The sequence below is a fragment of the Taeniopygia guttata genome, chromosome 2 (assembly GCF_048771995.1).
Source record: "Taeniopygia guttata chromosome 2, bTaeGut7.mat, whole genome shotgun sequence".
NCBI classification, from domain to species: Eukaryota; Metazoa; Chordata; class Aves; order Passeriformes; family Estrildidae; genus Taeniopygia; species Taeniopygia guttata.
In genome coordinates, this window is record NC_133026.1 from 146,430,025 (window position 1) to 146,447,183 (window position 17,159).

At 40.6% G+C, this 17,159-nt stretch overlaps 1 protein-coding gene across 1 annotated transcript in view; it reads right to left on the reverse strand.

Moving 5' to 3' along the window:
* Positions 1–17,159, reverse strand: part of COL22A1 (collagen type XXII alpha 1 chain) — a 192,740-nt gene that overhangs the window by 31,232 nt on the left and 144,349 nt on the right. Inside the window, exons 37-42 of the mRNA XM_072925037.1 lie at positions 15,591–15,644; positions 14,666–14,770; positions 14,170–14,214; positions 11,856–11,933; positions 9,355–9,390; positions 8,392–8,445 (exon numbers count right to left, since the gene is read on the reverse strand). Of these exons, the coding sequence (XP_072781138.1) occupies positions 8,392–8,445; positions 9,355–9,390; positions 11,856–11,933; positions 14,170–14,214; positions 14,666–14,770; positions 15,591–15,644 (372 nt within the window). The remainder of the gene's footprint in view (positions 1–8,391; positions 8,446–9,354; positions 9,391–11,855; positions 11,934–14,169; positions 14,215–14,665; positions 14,771–15,590; positions 15,645–17,159) is intronic.

Consider the following 17,159-nt stretch of genomic DNA (forward strand, 5'->3'; position numbering starts at 1 on the left):
AAAGCTTCTCTGAGCAGCCTGCGCCAGTGATTCACCAACCTCACAGTAAAGAACTTTTTCCATATATCTAATTTGAACCTACTTTCTTCCAGTTTGAAGCCATTACCCTTTTTACTGCCACTCCCCTTGTGTGGTGAGAAAAAGGTTGAAAGTGGAAGATTTGATGAGGAAGGAAAAATAGAGCTGTTTTCACTAAAGATGACCTTGCAGCTGGAGGATGCTAAGAATATTCAGTGTGGCAAATTTCACGTGTTGTGTTTTCTTTGGGTTGTTTTCTGTCTGTCCTGAGAAGTGCAGGTTTTTTAGAAGATAACAGAATGCTGTTAAAAAATTTCAAAGGCATTCCTCACAGGCTGGGGCCTCCCTGCTGGGAGAAGGAGAGATAAGGAGCTTGGAGGTTGCCTTGAGCACTTTTTGCCCCTGCTAAGATGGAACAAGCTTAGCAGTGCATGTGTTCCCATTCTGCCAGTGTGGTAATAGAATACATCTACTCTTTACACTTCAGCTCTGGATTTTGGCTGTCTTGGTTACCTATAGTTCTTACACCTTGTCAGAAGTCCGTCTCCATCCTTCTTCAAGCCTCCCTTCAGGTACTGGAAGACCACAAAGAGGTCACCCTGAAGCCTTCAGTTTTCCAGGCTCAACAATCCCAATTCTCTCCACCTTTTCTTCCTAGAGAGTTGCTCTATTCCTTCAGTTGCCTTAGTGGCCTCCTCTGGATTTGCTCTAACAGTTCCATGTCCTTCCTGTGCTGTGGGACCCCAGAGCTGGACCCAGCACTGCAGGTGGGGTCTCACCAGGGTGGAGTAGAGAAGCAGAATCCCCTCCCTTGACCTTTTGGCCACACTGGTTTTGATACAGCTCAGGAATTGATTGGCTTTTTGGGCTGCATCAACATCTGGATGGTGATCAAGGGACACATAGTGGCTTTCAATCAGTCTAGGCTCAGCAGGAGCTACTCTTTGAGACTATCTAGTATTTCCATATGGAAAGTTCCTTTAAAATTTGGTCACATGCTTAGCCAGGAAGGGCTCTGGGTGTTCTTTCTGCCACCTTGTCTCAGGTTATTCCATTTTGCCAATCAGTTCTTTGTATTATTTACACAGATAACCAGATGGGGACATGGGGATTAATGACTGAAAATTGCTGTGTGTCATGATGCACCACAATTATAGCTGTAGGGCAAACTTGAATTTCATCCTTGAGTCTCACTTAGTACTTAAATCCTGTATGTTTTGCTAGAGGAGAGAAAAAAATGGGAAAATATATTGATTATCTTTTTCTATGGCCACATTAAATGCTTCTGGGTGAGCAACAACCTTTCAATTATATTGACTTTCTAAGAGACAAAATTAAACACACACTGAAATGAACCTGAAGTGGGCTGAAATAGTACTGAAGTTCATGGATGAACTCTTGTTTCCTGAGGATCTAAACCTTCTGCAGGTGAGAACACAGAGAAGATAATGTCTAAAGAAGATGTTTAGCTCACATTTCTCCCCAGAAGTCCTTCTGGGGAATTGAGTAATCATTTTAGTCATTTATAGCTTTCCTTCTTCCACAGAATTTCAAGGGGAATCCAGAGAACTGTGCACTGTTCCCGAAGTCCCTTCCCTTTCACAGATGCTAACTGCTTTTGGCATCTTCTCCACTGTGTTCTCAGCCACTTCTGCAAATGGGAAGAGAGATGGCTAAGTATCAATTACACAGATCTTATATTCTCAGACCTACTTTGTTCAGGAAGACTCACAGAACTTGCTTTAAAAAGTGTGGTGCAGAGCAAAAACTTGAGCCGTGGGAATAATCCTGGATCAGAAAGCAAGACAGAAAAGACAGTTCAGAAATGTCTTTCATGCTGACTAGTAGCACAGCTATAAATATATGCCATAGGGCTCACTGACAGCTTTCTGCTTTGGGATCTGAAATATGAACATGGCACTAGCAGTGTAATCTGAGTATTTAAAGATTTTTTTTAAAAAAGAATCTAGGAAAAGACTTCTTAGTTATCTGAAAAGACATGCAAGAAGAGAGCGAATAAAGTGGAAATCCTTGGAAAGGATTAAGCACAACTATCAGGTCCACAAGGTATCAGAGTGCCTTGAGACAAAAAGGGATGAACCTATTTTCTTGCACACTGTATGATGTGGAGGTGGTGATGTCTCTAAAAGGGTGGAAATGAGACAGGAAAAGAGATTAAGTTCTGTACTATGGCTGACAAACATGAAAAAAACCCTGAATCCCTAGGAAAAGTCAAACGACTGAAAGGTACAAGACTGCAAACAGAGAATGCCCATTGAGGAATGCTTTTGTGAGCCAAACTGAACAAACCAGATGTAGATGATGGCACTTCAGCATGGTGCATTATCAGAGAACAGGCAAATGGAAGCAGAGTCAAAAGTAGAGGAAGTATTGCTGGTCTGTAGAGGCCTGGAGTTAGAAAAGGCTGACAAAAAAAAAACCCAAAAAAACCAAAAAAAAACCCAAAAAAACCCCAACAAACCAACCCACAAAAAAACCAACCAAACAAACAAACAAAAAAACCCCCCAAAAAACAAAATAAGCTACAAATATAGAATCACAGAATATCCTGGGGTATAAGGGACCTGCAAAAAATCAAGTCCAGCTCCTGGTCTTGCACAGGACAATCTCAAGAATCACATCATGTTTCTGAGAGCATTGTCCAAATGCTCCTTGAGCTCTGTCAGTCTTGGTGCTGTGACCACTTGCCTGGGGATCCTGGCTCCAGTGTCTGGCCACTATCTGGATGAAGAACATTTTCCTAATATCCAACCTAAACCTCCCCTGATGCAGCTTCACATTGCTCAGAGCAGAATGAAAATGCTAGAATGAAGACATGGAAGTTAAAACTGCACCTGACAAGCTAATAGTGGGGGGAACTGGAAAAGAGAAAGCCACAAAATTCAGAAAAAAAGGAAATGAGTCTGACCAAAAAGCTGCAAGGCACTTGTCAGAATCTGTAGGTATTGATGATTCCAAGATTGTAAAAAGTCTCTGTCTTTCTGCCCCACTGCCAAAGAAGAAGCCATAATTCGTCTGTGCTGGTTTCAAGGCTGTTTATTCTTGCTTATCTCTAAAATGTTCTGCTGCCCTGCCGCAGGTCTGTCCTGCAGGGCAGCGTGTGGGGCTCTGCCCTCAGTGGGATGTTACAAATATTAAATACCAGAAACTACCTGTGCTATATTTACAATAATGTGCCAATATCTATCATCTACGTTGAACAGTGTGTCCCCAGCCTAAACCAACAGAAAAATGCCAACACCACAGTGAAACATGGAGGGCATGAAGAAGGAGGAAAAGGACAAGACACACCCAATTCCTCCATCTTGTCCCCTTTGAACCCCTAATCTAGAAACCTAAAATTTTACTTTTGCACCCGTGCCACACTTAATTATTATTCATATCAAACACTCCGAGCTTGTAATTCATCCTGTAAGATTGAAAACTCTTTTCCATGGACAGAGATCACAGACAGTGTCTCTGGGGGCTCTGTCCAGGGGGGTTCCTGACCCCCTGCCAGGGTCCCAGGCCCTCCAGGGCAGCCAGAAGGAAGCCCTGGATTCCCACAGGCACTGAAAGTAAATGCTGCTAACACAATGTGGGGAAATGCACAGACCCAAATAACAACCAGTGCTGGAAAACTCATAAAGTTTCAACACTTTCAGGAGCTTGCAGCCAAGAGTGGCTGGCACAAAGCAGAATATCCAATGACTGGTACAGCACACCAGTACAGGGAAAAGATGTCAGCCATGAGGAGATGTGATGCACAGTATCCAGAGCATCAGTCTGCAAAATCTGACACACAGGAATGGTCTTTAAATGGGAACTGATGGAAAGGGTGCTGCTGTTAATGCTAAGAAACAAAATTTAGATTAGTTGGTTGGCAAATGGTGCTAATTATGCCGAGGTTGTGGGTTTGATCCCCTCATGGCCCATTCACTTCAGACTTGGACTTGATGAGTCTTGTGGGTCCCTTCCAATTCAGAATATTTTGTGATTCTGTAACTAAGAAGAAATTAAATGCTGGTGCAGTTAATAGGCAAAATCCTATGATGGGGAAAATGATGCCCAGGTAAGTGGTGCATGTGAAAATACTCAAAAATAAAGAAAGTCTGTAAGGAAACATAAGTGTATAAGGGAAGTGTGTAAGTCACATAGGATATGGTGGAATAGTTCTATTACAAGACTGAAAATTGAACTTTAAATGCAATATCTAAAATCAGTTATCAGGGCAATAAAGAGACAATAGAGGGGTGAATAAGTGTACCCTGGTTTGGGGTATAAATACCTGAAAACAAACACAAAGGCTCCTTGGAACTGTCCTTAACTGGATGGGAAAAACAACCTCAGAACAGCAAACTCTGCTTTTCAAATCCATTGGCAGTAATTTATGCATCCACAAAGGTTTTGCAATTATGAAAGCAAACGCAGGGGGAAGATGAACTTCTCTGTAAGGTTGGAATTTAGTTACCATAAATAATTAACCTAATTAAAAAGTGATTAATTCAGTGTTTATGTTAATTAAAATTATCACAATCAAAATACAGAAAGATCCTATTAAATAGGTGCCCTCACTGTTAATAGGACAATAAGAGAATGTCTCATTCAGATTGTTTTATAATCTAAGGACACTAAATAGGTGTGTTGAACAGAAACATTTTATCTCCCAGCACACAGTCAGGGGAGAAGAGATGATTCTCAAAACATGAAGTGTAAGGGTGGCTGGCCAGAGAGTCTGCTCCTTTAGGAGTATCTGATCAAGAACCTTTTTGAATTCAACAAAGGAAGAGAAGAAAAAAGTCATAAATTAGAATGTCAAGGACACAAACCTGACCAACATAAAAAGGATGGCTGTGATGGGAAGCAAGCCTGGGCATTCACACTAATTGATCAAGGCATGTGGAAATATGAGGAGGCTTAATGCAGCAAGGTTACCTCATCCAGGACCTTGTCAACTGGGAAATTAAGGGAAAAGGAGGAAATCAGAACCTAAATTTTTCAAGACACAGACCTAAGAAGAAGCAGATCTTGTCACTGGCAGTAACTGATGGGCGATCAAAACCCACAGACTGCACTTCCTGGGAGAGCAATCTGGTCCTTGCAGGAGATCAGATTGTAAACTGGAGGACCATGAACTGGAATGGCTGAGGGACTGATAGAGCTGGGAGATGCATGAGGGGCTGTGCAAGGGAAAAGAGAGTAACAAACAAACAGGGGGTAGACAGAAAAGGGTATAAAAGGAGCTGGTAAACCACAGCTGGCTGGAGCACTTGTTTGGCTGAGCCCTGCACCTGCCCACCACGGTTTGTCCTGTCATTTTACATCTTCTAATAAACCTTTTCATAGGATCATGGGATGGCTTGGGTTGGAAGGGACCTGAAATCCCATCTCATCCCAACCCTTTGCCATGGGCAGGACACTTTCCACTGGGACAGGTTGTTCTGAGCCCCATCCAACGTGGCTTCGGGCATTTCCAGGGACGGGGCAGCCACAGCTTCTCTGGGCATTCTGCTCCAGTCATAACTACATGCACAGTTATGAATTTCTTCCATGTATCTAATTTAACCAGGCAGGAGGGACCTGGTCTGCATCAGCTGGAGGAAACAGCACTGCATACAACATCACTGAACATGTAAAATTCTTTTTTATAATTCTCAGACTAGGATATTGGCTAACTTCTCTGACAGAAGGTACTTAAGGCTACACTATTTTAATGCTTGATACAGGAATACCACCAGATTAGAATTTGATTTGGATTTTTTTTTTCCTAAAGCAAGAGAAAGTAATTTTTTTAAGTGATTGAGGTCCTTAAAGTAGGTACAATGTGTAGTAGTTCTGTTATAGAAAAAATTAGTCATATTATGAGGGGAAAAAAGATCTAAAAAAAGCACACTTTTCAGGCTTTAAGAATTGGAGCTTTGGTTAATCATAAAAAAAATGCAAATTTAATGACAAGAAAATTATATATATGGAAGAAGACAACATGTCCCAGCTTTGCTGCAGAAAGAGATAATTCATAGGGATTTATGAACATAATGAACTCTAGAGGACAAACAAATAGCAAGGCTTTTGCTACAAGGAAAAGAACAAGGCCAAAGCAGTACAATTGTACTGTAAACCTAGGCAAATATTTTCAAAATCTAAATTTTAATAAAAAAAGACACTGTCTCGACAACTCTTGATATTGGATTGAGTAGCCAATAGATATTTCAAAAGGTGACATTGGACTACCACAAAAACATATGACACATGCCTTAGGGGACAGAAAAAATCTAGAATGTACTAATGTAAAAACCCCAATTTATTCACCAGTGGAAGAGAATTCTAGCCAAAGCTATTGCAAAAAGAGTATTGACTCTTTCACCTCCCCAAACGCAGTTGTAAATCTGATTTGCTATATCAGAGAATGCAACTGATAGCAAGCACTTCCACAAGCATCTGTTGAGTTTGCAGCTCAAAATATAATTCAGAGAGTAACTTGATGTACATAAATGTGATTTAAAAGAATTTTTCAGTCTCAGAAAGAAAAACATGGAATACATTTTCAAAGGCCACAGCAAAGTACAAGACACTGAGGCAAACCATTCAGACAATTGACAATGCATGGCTTGGGAGTTGCACGGCAAATTCATATTAGCAATTCAAACTGGAGCTTTCCTATCCAATGAGACCCTGTTTGAACACAGCAGAGTACAAAAATGGACATGTTTCAGAGGATACAGGAACACTGCACTGGCATACAAGAGTGCAGAAGCAGAACAAAAAGTTCCTTATGCTAGTTAAATAAAGATAGAGATCAGGGAACTGCAAATGCATGATCTTGTCAAAATAGGTTATCCCTGCTGACACACCAAGAAATGTTGGAATGTGCCCTGTACCTCCAATTATATCTGCTGAAACACAGATAGAATGATTTAGCAAATGATCAGACAACGCAGAAAGGTTCTAAAAGACATATTGATTGCAATTAAAGTAGTGAGTGTAATCGAGAATGTGTTTTAGAAGTAGCCTGAGGAATGTTTGTATTTGGATTAATTTTCTATGGGGAAAAGAAAAATGTAAAGACCTTAGTGCTGCATCTCCAACAGCTGACAAGCCAATGATGACCTGAGCAGAGCCAGAAAGAGACTCCAAAAAGCTGCCTCAGGCACTCTCCTCACATAGTACAGCTCCAATAAATCCATCTATCCTCTCCTGTTCAAAACATCTTAATTAAAAATTTCAAACATCTGAGGCAAGGTGATGAGACCAAGGGACAAGCAGCAGAACACAATCAATTCCAAATCTTTGTCTGCCCAGGGACACAAGGGACCATTTCAGCCATCATGGGCTCTGGAAGAAAATCCTGGCTTAATCATTTGTCTTGTGACAAAGTATAGAATCACAGAATCATAGAATGGTTTGGGTTGGAAAGGGACATAAAGATCATCCAGTTCCAAACTTGTGCTATGGGCAGGGACACCTTCCACTAAAAGATGCCAAGATTCCACCACGATGCTCAGAGCCCCATCCAGCCTGGCCTTGAACACTTCCAGGGATGGGGCATGCACAACCCTCTGGGAATAAGTAGGTGGGAAGAAAACAAGACCTTCTTTCCACAGGAAAGTACCCCCTTCAGGCCACCTGATGGATGTCAGTAAAGCCATACTGGGGTTGAAAAATGCTCGCTGTGAGAGCTGGTACCCATTTCAGAGATGACAGCATCACAGAGCAGCACTGAGGAGAGTTCCAGGAGGTCACCCAAAGATTAAAAGCCCTTCAAAATCTTCAGAGCCTCTTTCAGGGGACTGGTTTCCACATCATAGAGGAAAAAACTCTCCTCTGTCTGATGCAGCACTGAAGTGGAAGCAGGCAGAGAGAGGGGCCAGCTTTCCAGCTGGGAGTCTGCCACGTTCCTCTCTGTTCCTCAGTTCCATGACTCACCACTGAGACAGTGGGAGGACAATGCACCAAGAGGTTAAAATGTCCTCAAACATGCACAATAGCAGCAGCAAAATGATCTGAGAATGTAACAGCCGTGGCCCTGTTTTAACAGAAAGGGTACTTATCTCAGTGGATTCTAAGAACTTCCTAGACAGTCTAACCACCATCCTTTTCCAGTGCCTGGGATCTTTCCCCAGTGTATGCTGCCAAGTCCCTTCTCCAGTGTCATTTTAAAATGGTTCAGTGGTGAACCCCACTTTCCTTGAAGCAATCCTCCTTATTCCAACTTGTTTCCTCTGTGACATCCTAACTCCCATTCTGCAAATCATGTCCATTGGACAATCCTACTAACACTCAGAGACTGCAGTTGATTATCAGAACAAATTTAAAAGGAAATTAGATGCAAGCACTGACAAATTTCTTGAGCACTTACACTTTTATTTTACTTACATCCTGGCCAGGAGGCCCCTGTGGTCCAGGGATACCAGGCACACCACGGGGACCCTGAGAGGGAGAGAACAGACAAACCCAGTAATGTGAGTAGTATTTATGAGGTGCTTCTTTGCTGAAGAGAAGAAATCTTTAACCTAATAGTTATTGGTGGAAAAATTAACCAGTCAGTACCTACACAACTATGAGAGAGTTTAAGAAAAAATATAATTACAGCTCATACTGCAGTATGCTGATATCAGTAATTTCTGTGCTTCAAGGGATTGCATGTGCATCACTAAAGTCAAGCTTCCCATACATTGATTGGAGAGGTAATAATGACCCTCTACAGGAGGCAGGTTTTTGAACAGGAATAAAATATGACTGAGCACAGGACAATAGAGGAGAAAAGAAGGTCCATCTCCTCAGTTCCAGGCTATCACACTGCTAGGACTGGCTGCTCAGCTGGAAATTCAGGCCAGTGTCCACTGAGACCATGGTACACAGTTTTTTGTGCCACACCAATGGATTGCATCCTTGAAAAACTGAATGTTTAGGGACTAAAGTGTGTTCGGTGAATACTGAAATCTCTAAGATTTAAGTAAGAAAAATGTTCTAAAATGTTTTCTTTTAAACCTTTGAGGCCTCGGCTATAAGAAATATGCCTTGAATTATGTGCCTTAAAATAATTTTCTGAAAGAAGGGTGAAGCAAGTCACTCATTATTTCTCTTGTAGGACTAGCGACGCATAAGGAAAAGTTTCCACCAGGCCAAGGCTCTTGATCAACTCTTTCTCACAACTCAATATAGCAGATAATACCTGGTAATACACAGAAGTTCTGGTGGATCAGCCACCCTGTGACCATTCCTTGAGCAAAACCAAAGCAATTATATCTGCCCTCATGAGATGACTGGTAAAAACATAGTTAGTACGGTTGTCCCCTCCCCAAAGAATTTGGGTATAGCTAGAAAGACATACTGTACCAGTGACCCTTTGTCTCCTGGGGGTCCTGCAGGGCCCTACAAACAGAAAAGACACAGCAATCAAAACATTTACAATTCTCTTTAGCAGGGTGGGTCCTGCATTAAGGCATTATTTCTGCACTGGACTGTGTGCTGCACTCAGGAGTGTGGATGTGTGTGCACACACTGTCCCTCCCAGGTGCAGGACAATCCATGCTCCTGGCTGGGTCTGGAGACACAGAACCAGCATGGGTGACTCAATCTGGTATTCCAAACACACCCCAAAACAAGGCTTGAATAAATTGGCTACCACTATAACTTTTTGCTTTTTGTTTCAGGCACAGGAACTCATTAATCCTCACAATGTCACCAAGAAAGAAGATACCTTAGTGCATGTTAAAGAAATGGCTAAATGCATAATTTAATTACTACCCACAAGGCAAAGCAGGGCAAAATTGAAACCTTTCTACTTACATTGTGCATCCATGCATTAGGTAGCCTCAGTATAAACATGGAATTCACCCCAATTGTCTAAGCTGTCCCCTACTCTGTTAGAAATAACACACAGCTAATGCTCAAGTTTATGGCTCAGTGTTATGTAAATTGTAACTCAATACTTCAGCACATAAGGTAAAAAAATCCTCATCTATATATACATTTTGTGCAGGGAGCAAAGCCTGAGAGAGGTTAAGGGCACAGGAGGAAACAGGGTGAGGATTCCAATTAAAAAGAGTTGTTTGCTCTCAGCTCTGAAGCGGAAGTATTATAAACACAATTTTGTCACATCGCTAAAAAGAGTAGAGGCTGACGTCTTTAATTCAGCATGTAATATGCACTGAAGCAACTCCACTGATTTTATTCTATTTTTTTTTTTTTTTCCTACTGTGGGATTCAGTCTTTGTGACAGTCTGCTAGATTCAAGGTTATACAGCATTGGTTTTTTTTTTTTTTTTTCCAATTCCAGTCTTTGCACTGGAGCTGAGGTTATGATGAATTTACAGTGGAAAAAACCCCATCATAATAGTGGTTTGGTTGTTGTTTTGTTGGGTTTTGTTTTCTTTTTTTAAAGAAGCATTTAGTAAAGCAAATTAAATAAATAAAACATATAATTTGAGAACAGTGTGGTGTGTAGGTGGCTACACATCCTGACAGTGGGCAAATAATGAAGACACTGAAAAAACCAATCTTCTGGTGTGAGACAAGAGATGTCTGCATTTGGAGTCAAGTTCTTAGTCATTTGTGTTTATGGAGATGAGGATGCTAAATCCCCAATGAAGAACAACTTTGTCATCCTGTGTACATCAGGATGCAGACATGAATTCATCTAGCCCTGGACTGAATCTAAAAATCTGTAATTAAAGGCTGTCCAGTATCTAGTGATTTTCAAACAAGCTAGATACTCATTTATTAATTTAATTTAATTAATGGCTGAACATTCAGAAGTGCAAGAACACCCCTGTTCCTTAGAAAAATCATAGATAAATCTATAGATTCTTAGATAAATCAAAGGAAACCTGCAGTCATTTGTAACCCTGTGAGGACCATAAAAGCCATGATACAATCACAGTGTGAAACAGGACCAACCCAGTCTGATTTAACTCAGATAGAATTCAGCACGGTAAAAGCAAATGTTAAGTGGATATATACCTGAGAAAGCCAGATTTTTCAATTCATTACCCAGGAATATGACTTATAATTTCAGAGCAACTTCCTGTACTAATTGGGACATTTATAGATAGACAAACAGAGCACTAACAACCAAACATTGATGATTGGTCCAGGATCATGGCATGCATGAGGTATTACAAAACAATGCAAGGGCTCAGATGTCCTCTTGCAATTACAGCCAGAAATAGCATTTGCTTCCTCCTAAACATATTTCACTGGCAAATCCAGTGAATAGCTGGAGGTCTCTGAGTAGGACTAGTGCCAGAGCACTCCCAAATCCCAAATCCCCCTCATTTCTAGAGGAGTTGCACATGACAAGTACTGGAGTGACCAAAGCCCAGCAACAGGAAAATCCAAATTTTCCGAGCAGACTCCCAGATACATCATGTGACCAACTGATAGTCAGGAGGGCAGAGCTGGATGAGATCAAACCTACCAAATATTTGTGGGAAATTCTGGAAAGGAGAGCCCTCTTGGAACACAGCAATTTAAGCAATCTGATTTTGCATTTTGCTATTGGAGTGTCGCTATGTCCCTGATGTGGGCTTGGCTGTATCCATCCAGGAGATCAGAGCTGCAGTGCTGGCACAGATCTCCACTCACATCCACAGCCAGTGCACCAGGATAATGCACAAAATTCAGGAGTGACCCAAATCAATCCCACAGCACTTTTAGCCCTCATAGCAGACATGTGAGCTACAAATGGCAGCCTCTGGACTCTTCTGGAATTTGCACCTTCAGAAGGCAAAATGTCCCACAGGCTCTCAGCACAGCTGAGCACAGGCAACACATTCCCAGGTGGCAGTGTCTGATTTTCCACCTCGTTACAGGTTGCAGCAGGAGCTGCTACTTACAGGGGGTCCAGGCAGGCCGACTCCTGGCACTCCTCTGTCTCCTGGCTGTCCAGGGAGGCCAGGAGCTCCCCTCTCACCCTGAAATAAAGGAAAGAGTTAAAAGCTTTGTGCACTGATGAGAAAATGTGCTGAAATGCAAGCAGGTGGTACATCAGAATGTCACATTAGTACATCTGGTCCTGATCCTGCCCACAGAGGGACAGATTCTGCTTGTGGCAGCATGGGGACACAGTACATTTTCTGTCTCATCATGCCAGTGTCCTTTTCCACCACAGGGGCCCCAGCCCGCCTCTGCAGGCTCAGTGTGCCACATCACATCACAGAACTGAGTGGAAACACAACCTTTGCACGTGGTCATTTATTTCAGGGCACTGCATCAAATTTCCAGCATTTCACAGAATCACCAAGGTTGGAAGAAGCCTTCACGATCAGCTAGTCCAACCACCATCCCAGCAGCTCCTTAATCACCCCAAATTATACCCCCTAGAGCTACATCCAGAACACTTCCAGAACCAGTGACTTCACAGGGTAGTAGGCGCTTTCCTTGGCTTGGGGAAGCACTAAGCACCATAAATCACTTTTCTCTCTCTGTGCTTCTGTGGTAGAAGGCTAAGGCACAAAAATTGCTGAACATAGATCATTTATCTGGGGAAGACAGGATTAGGGAAGTTCTACTGCATCTTAATATTCTTTCCTTTACCAACATAGACCTACTCACAGAAGTTTATGAAATTATTTTGGTAAAATGTGAGTCAATACTTCTACCACTCTCTCTCAAGCACTGTACTAGAAAAGGAGAGCCTTCCCTTCTAAAAAACAGATTTTCAAAGTAAAACCTGAAAAGCACAGAAAACAGCTTGACATTGTTCAATGTACACTGCAGACAGAGGGCTAAGAAAGAATTCAGCTGTAAGACTTTAATTTAACATCTGTTTTCTAGTTATAGGGAGAAATCAATAAGATCTTTATGGATTGCATTGCAGTTGGAAGATTTGGTCTCACGTTGGCAGTAGATTTATAACAACCAATCTTATTTATGCTATTTATTATGACATTATTTCTAGCTATATAGAAGCATGATAGAAAAATTGTTACCTGTGGATTCTGCCCACTCAAATTTAAATCTGCAATATCTCATATTTTCCCCCTTTCTTGCTTTCTTCTTAAGTTAATGTTTTACTACAAAGAAATAATACTGCAAGGCCAGTGAGAAAAAATGCATTCTGATTAGTTCAAACACTCCACACATCCCTTATCAGTTACTTTATTCAGAAAGATAATTTTAATACAAAAATTTCAATAGTATTTTTCCACACACAATTAAGACTTTTATAATCTTCTGTTGCTATTGAATAGAATACTTAATGAGATTTCTTTTAGTGTTTTTTTTTCTGACTTTTATATTAATTCTCAGTCTATTAGTGTGTGTCTGTGTGGGTGTAGGTCTGTGTTCTGAACTGTCAAAGATATATAGAAAAGACTACAATGCATTTGTACAAAATGCATCAAAATTTAAAAAAAATCATAGCGGTTCGGTTATTTCAAAAATATGGGACGTAGATCGATTTGGTCTCAGACTCCTATAATCCTGCTTCTATCACTTACAGAATCTATTTCAACATCTGATTCTTCTTCCAGGCAAATCAGAAAATGGTAATTTTGAAGAGAACAGTTTTTGAAATGTCTGATTAAATGTTCAAGCATAATCCAGATCCTCCCAGAATCAAAGATTTCTGCTGTTTTACTCCTTTCTCTCTTTTCCGTGTGATTATAAGGGAATAAACATTACTTTCAGCAGAAGTTAGTGATATCAACCTCTTCAACTAGCCAGTCTTTGCCTTAGTAGAGGAGTGGGATACCAGGACTACCTGGTTCTACTGGAGAAATAATTCATATCCTTGCAGAAAGGTGTAGGGAATGATTGCTAGGGAAAAGTTTTCTTTGAGGGCTGACAGATGAGAGCAGATCACCCCAGAGCCATGCAGTATCTCCCTGGTTGTGTGGATTAAAGGGTCCCAGTCACAGTTTCCCTGAAAAAGTGTGCACTGAGACCTCCATCTGTGCTGAATTCCTATAGTGCTGGAATGTATTTAAATGTGGAAAGTGAACAGAGCTAATTCATATTTGAGTATTTACATTCACAGAGATGCTGGAATAATAAAGAGAGGAACCCTCTAGAAGGCTAGAAGTGCATTTTTGAGTCAGAACTTTGCAAACTCTATTTTCCAGTGGAAAACAGATCATGTTTACACCATGTTATTCTCTCCAGTTCAAGTGATTAAGATGACCAGTCCACCATGAAGTCCATCCTCACCTTATGTCCAAAGGGTCCTGGCAAGCCTGGTGGTCCTCTTTCCCCCTAAAGTGACAAAAGCAAACCAAGAAAACAGTCACCATCCAGCCAAACAAAAGCCTGGAGTTTGCTACAATCAAGGCAGCAAGTCTCTCATCACCGCCCTCCTGAGCTGAGACCATTGTTCCTGGCAATATTTTACTTTACCAGTAAAACATGTAACCAAAGTAAACAATCTGCTAGTTGGGCAAGAATTAAAAGCTTTTAGGTAACTTCCATCAAGATAATAATTTTTGTACTAGTCACAAGGACAATGGCTACTCCTTGTGGAGGTCTCTGTTTTTAATGTAAATTTCAGAAATATATCTTCAGTTCTCTCTTTTTCTTATCAGGTCTGGAGCATTTTCCACAGCCAGGCTTTCCATGGATTCACATAAATCCATGCTCTCCTGCAAGAGCCAGGCTTGCCTGTCTCATATTGAACTAGTCAAGCACAAAGCTTGCCAGCAGTACTTACCCTTTCTCCATCTTTACCCTTCCCAGGCAAACCTGGCTCTCCAGCACGCCCTGGCTCACCAGGTCGCCCAGGTAAACCCACTTTTCCTTCTTTTCCAGGATCACCCTGTAAAAGAGAAGCCATCAGAACTTATTAGAATATTATAGATAATTACCATCTCAGGTCTTTCACTGAAACTGAAAGACATGGATATTTTCCTATATGTCTCACCTGGATTTCTTTTGCTATCATAAGAAAACCACTTTAATGGGAATTCTTTTCCTTCAGTAATCTCAAGGCACTTGTAATTTAAGGAAAGTAAAAGAAGATTTAAAAATATTTTGGGAACCAGCAATATGTGGTAATGTGCTCTCTCCATGGAGCACATCCCAACCTGAACTCGTCAAAATTGGTTATCCCTGCTGTGACACTGATTTTACTGAAGGAGCTGGCATTCATTCCCTTTTAAGCCCAAAATATATGGATATAGGGGGTCATGTTTCTGATTAATTATTCCTACTCCAGAAAACAAAGATCAGGACTCCAGCATGCTGGGCACTCTGGGGTGCTTGACCAAACACAAGCCCCTGACTTCAGAAAGCTCATGAAAGGGGACAGAAAGCCAGTTTTAGTTCCAGCTTTGGATTTACAGTGATGAACAGGAGTTTCTTAAAACATCAAATGCCCACTTTTGTCAGGTAATGAAGACCATAATTGTGTATCAGTGACTTCACTATAACCAGTCATATCTCAGTGATTTATTAGGTAAATTATGAAGTTGCAATTAGGTGAAAACCTTACAGCACATGCAATAGAGGAGTTGAGACAAGATAAATTCATGAACCCATGTGTCTTAACTATCCATGAACCTGCGAAATAATTTCCCAGTTCAGAGGGCATCTGCCCCTATTACTTTAAATGCTCAAGAAAAGAAGAATCAGCTCACCTTTTCCCCCTTTTCTCCTGCCTTTCCTGGGAGTCCAGGGACTCCAGGCCCACCCTAGAAAGAAAAGAACTTAAAAGCTGAGAAGTTTTTTTTGTAGGCAGTGTTGGATTTTAAACAAAGGAGCAGACCTGTGGGTTCAGTATAGTTTATCTCAAGGGTCAGTATCAGCTCTACATTTCCCAGTACAGAAAACCTGTAACCCAGATAACACCACACAATGTGTGTAACAGGTCCTTAAAGAAGGAATTTCATTTTCAATATAAAAAATTGCTGAACAGAAAAAGCAGAAAGGGAGCTACTATCAGATTTGAGCATTCTACCAGTAACTATTTCTTTCATTTTTTGAAATTCTCAGTAGTTCCTAATATGCTACCAACAACCCCAAATCACCACCTCTGTATCATAGAAGCCAAAAACCTCCCAACACCAGGAAATATAACTGTGTTCATTTCTTCCCCTATTTCAGTTTTCAATCCTTTTAACATCTTGGCAGGTCTCAGAGGACATTGTGTCAAAATATAGATGATTTAGAGCTCTAAATTAAGTACTGTAACTTCCTAACCCACCAAAACATATTTTAGAATAGTACTCCATTTTAAGATGTGAAATCATGTCTTGGCACCATTAAGATTGGATTGACCTCAGAATGGATGTGATAATTATTTTCCTTTCTGCACCAGTAAAAATTATTTCCAACTATATTGGCTTTTATAGGTAATATATTGGTATTACTGGTATAGAAGTTTGCTTAATGGAATATGAAATTGAAAAGTTCTTAATTTTCAATATCACCTTTCAGTTTGAAGTTAAATCACTACATTAATACAATTAAATCAAATGTATCTTAACAATTAGTTGAAGGGCAATTTAAGTTTTCTTGGATTGCCCAGGTAATAAACTCTGGTTCTAATAGTGCTATGTTCTAAACTCCTGTGCCTGAATACATCATATCCTGAGGTCTAAATGCTGTTTTTTACCTACTTCAGTCTAAGCTCAGTGAAACCCCAGGAACCAGAAAGAAAATTACCCTAATGGAGCTGGGAGTAGAGTTAATCCAAAGACTTTTTTAGCAAATATGAAAAATTTTGTCATGCACAATTTAACAGTGGTGATGAACACCCAGGTAAGGGGGACACTGCACTGATTTCAAGGGTCTTTAGGCTCCAATGCCTACATACTTTCATAATAAAACTGGGAGTCTACTATGATATTTTTATATCAAGAAAACTTGTTTACAAAAGGAAACGATGAATGAAAAAAAGGAAAAGAAAACAAAACCAAAGACACAATAAACATTTAATTTTTTCTCTTGAAGAGTTGGCAGCAAAAATTGCTTTTAACAATTTGGTGAGGAATGAAGCAGCTCTGTTTCTCTCCTTGATAAAATGAATATGAGAAGATAGTTAATGGATACACCATTCCCAGGTGCCTCCAAATCTTTCACTTCAGCCATAAGAACAGGTTAATGAAATACAGCCTTTTGAACTTCATAGTAATCCCCATGGAAGGGAAAACTAAACACGTTAAATAAAGAAATCAGGGCACAGATGGGAAAACAAATACACTGGT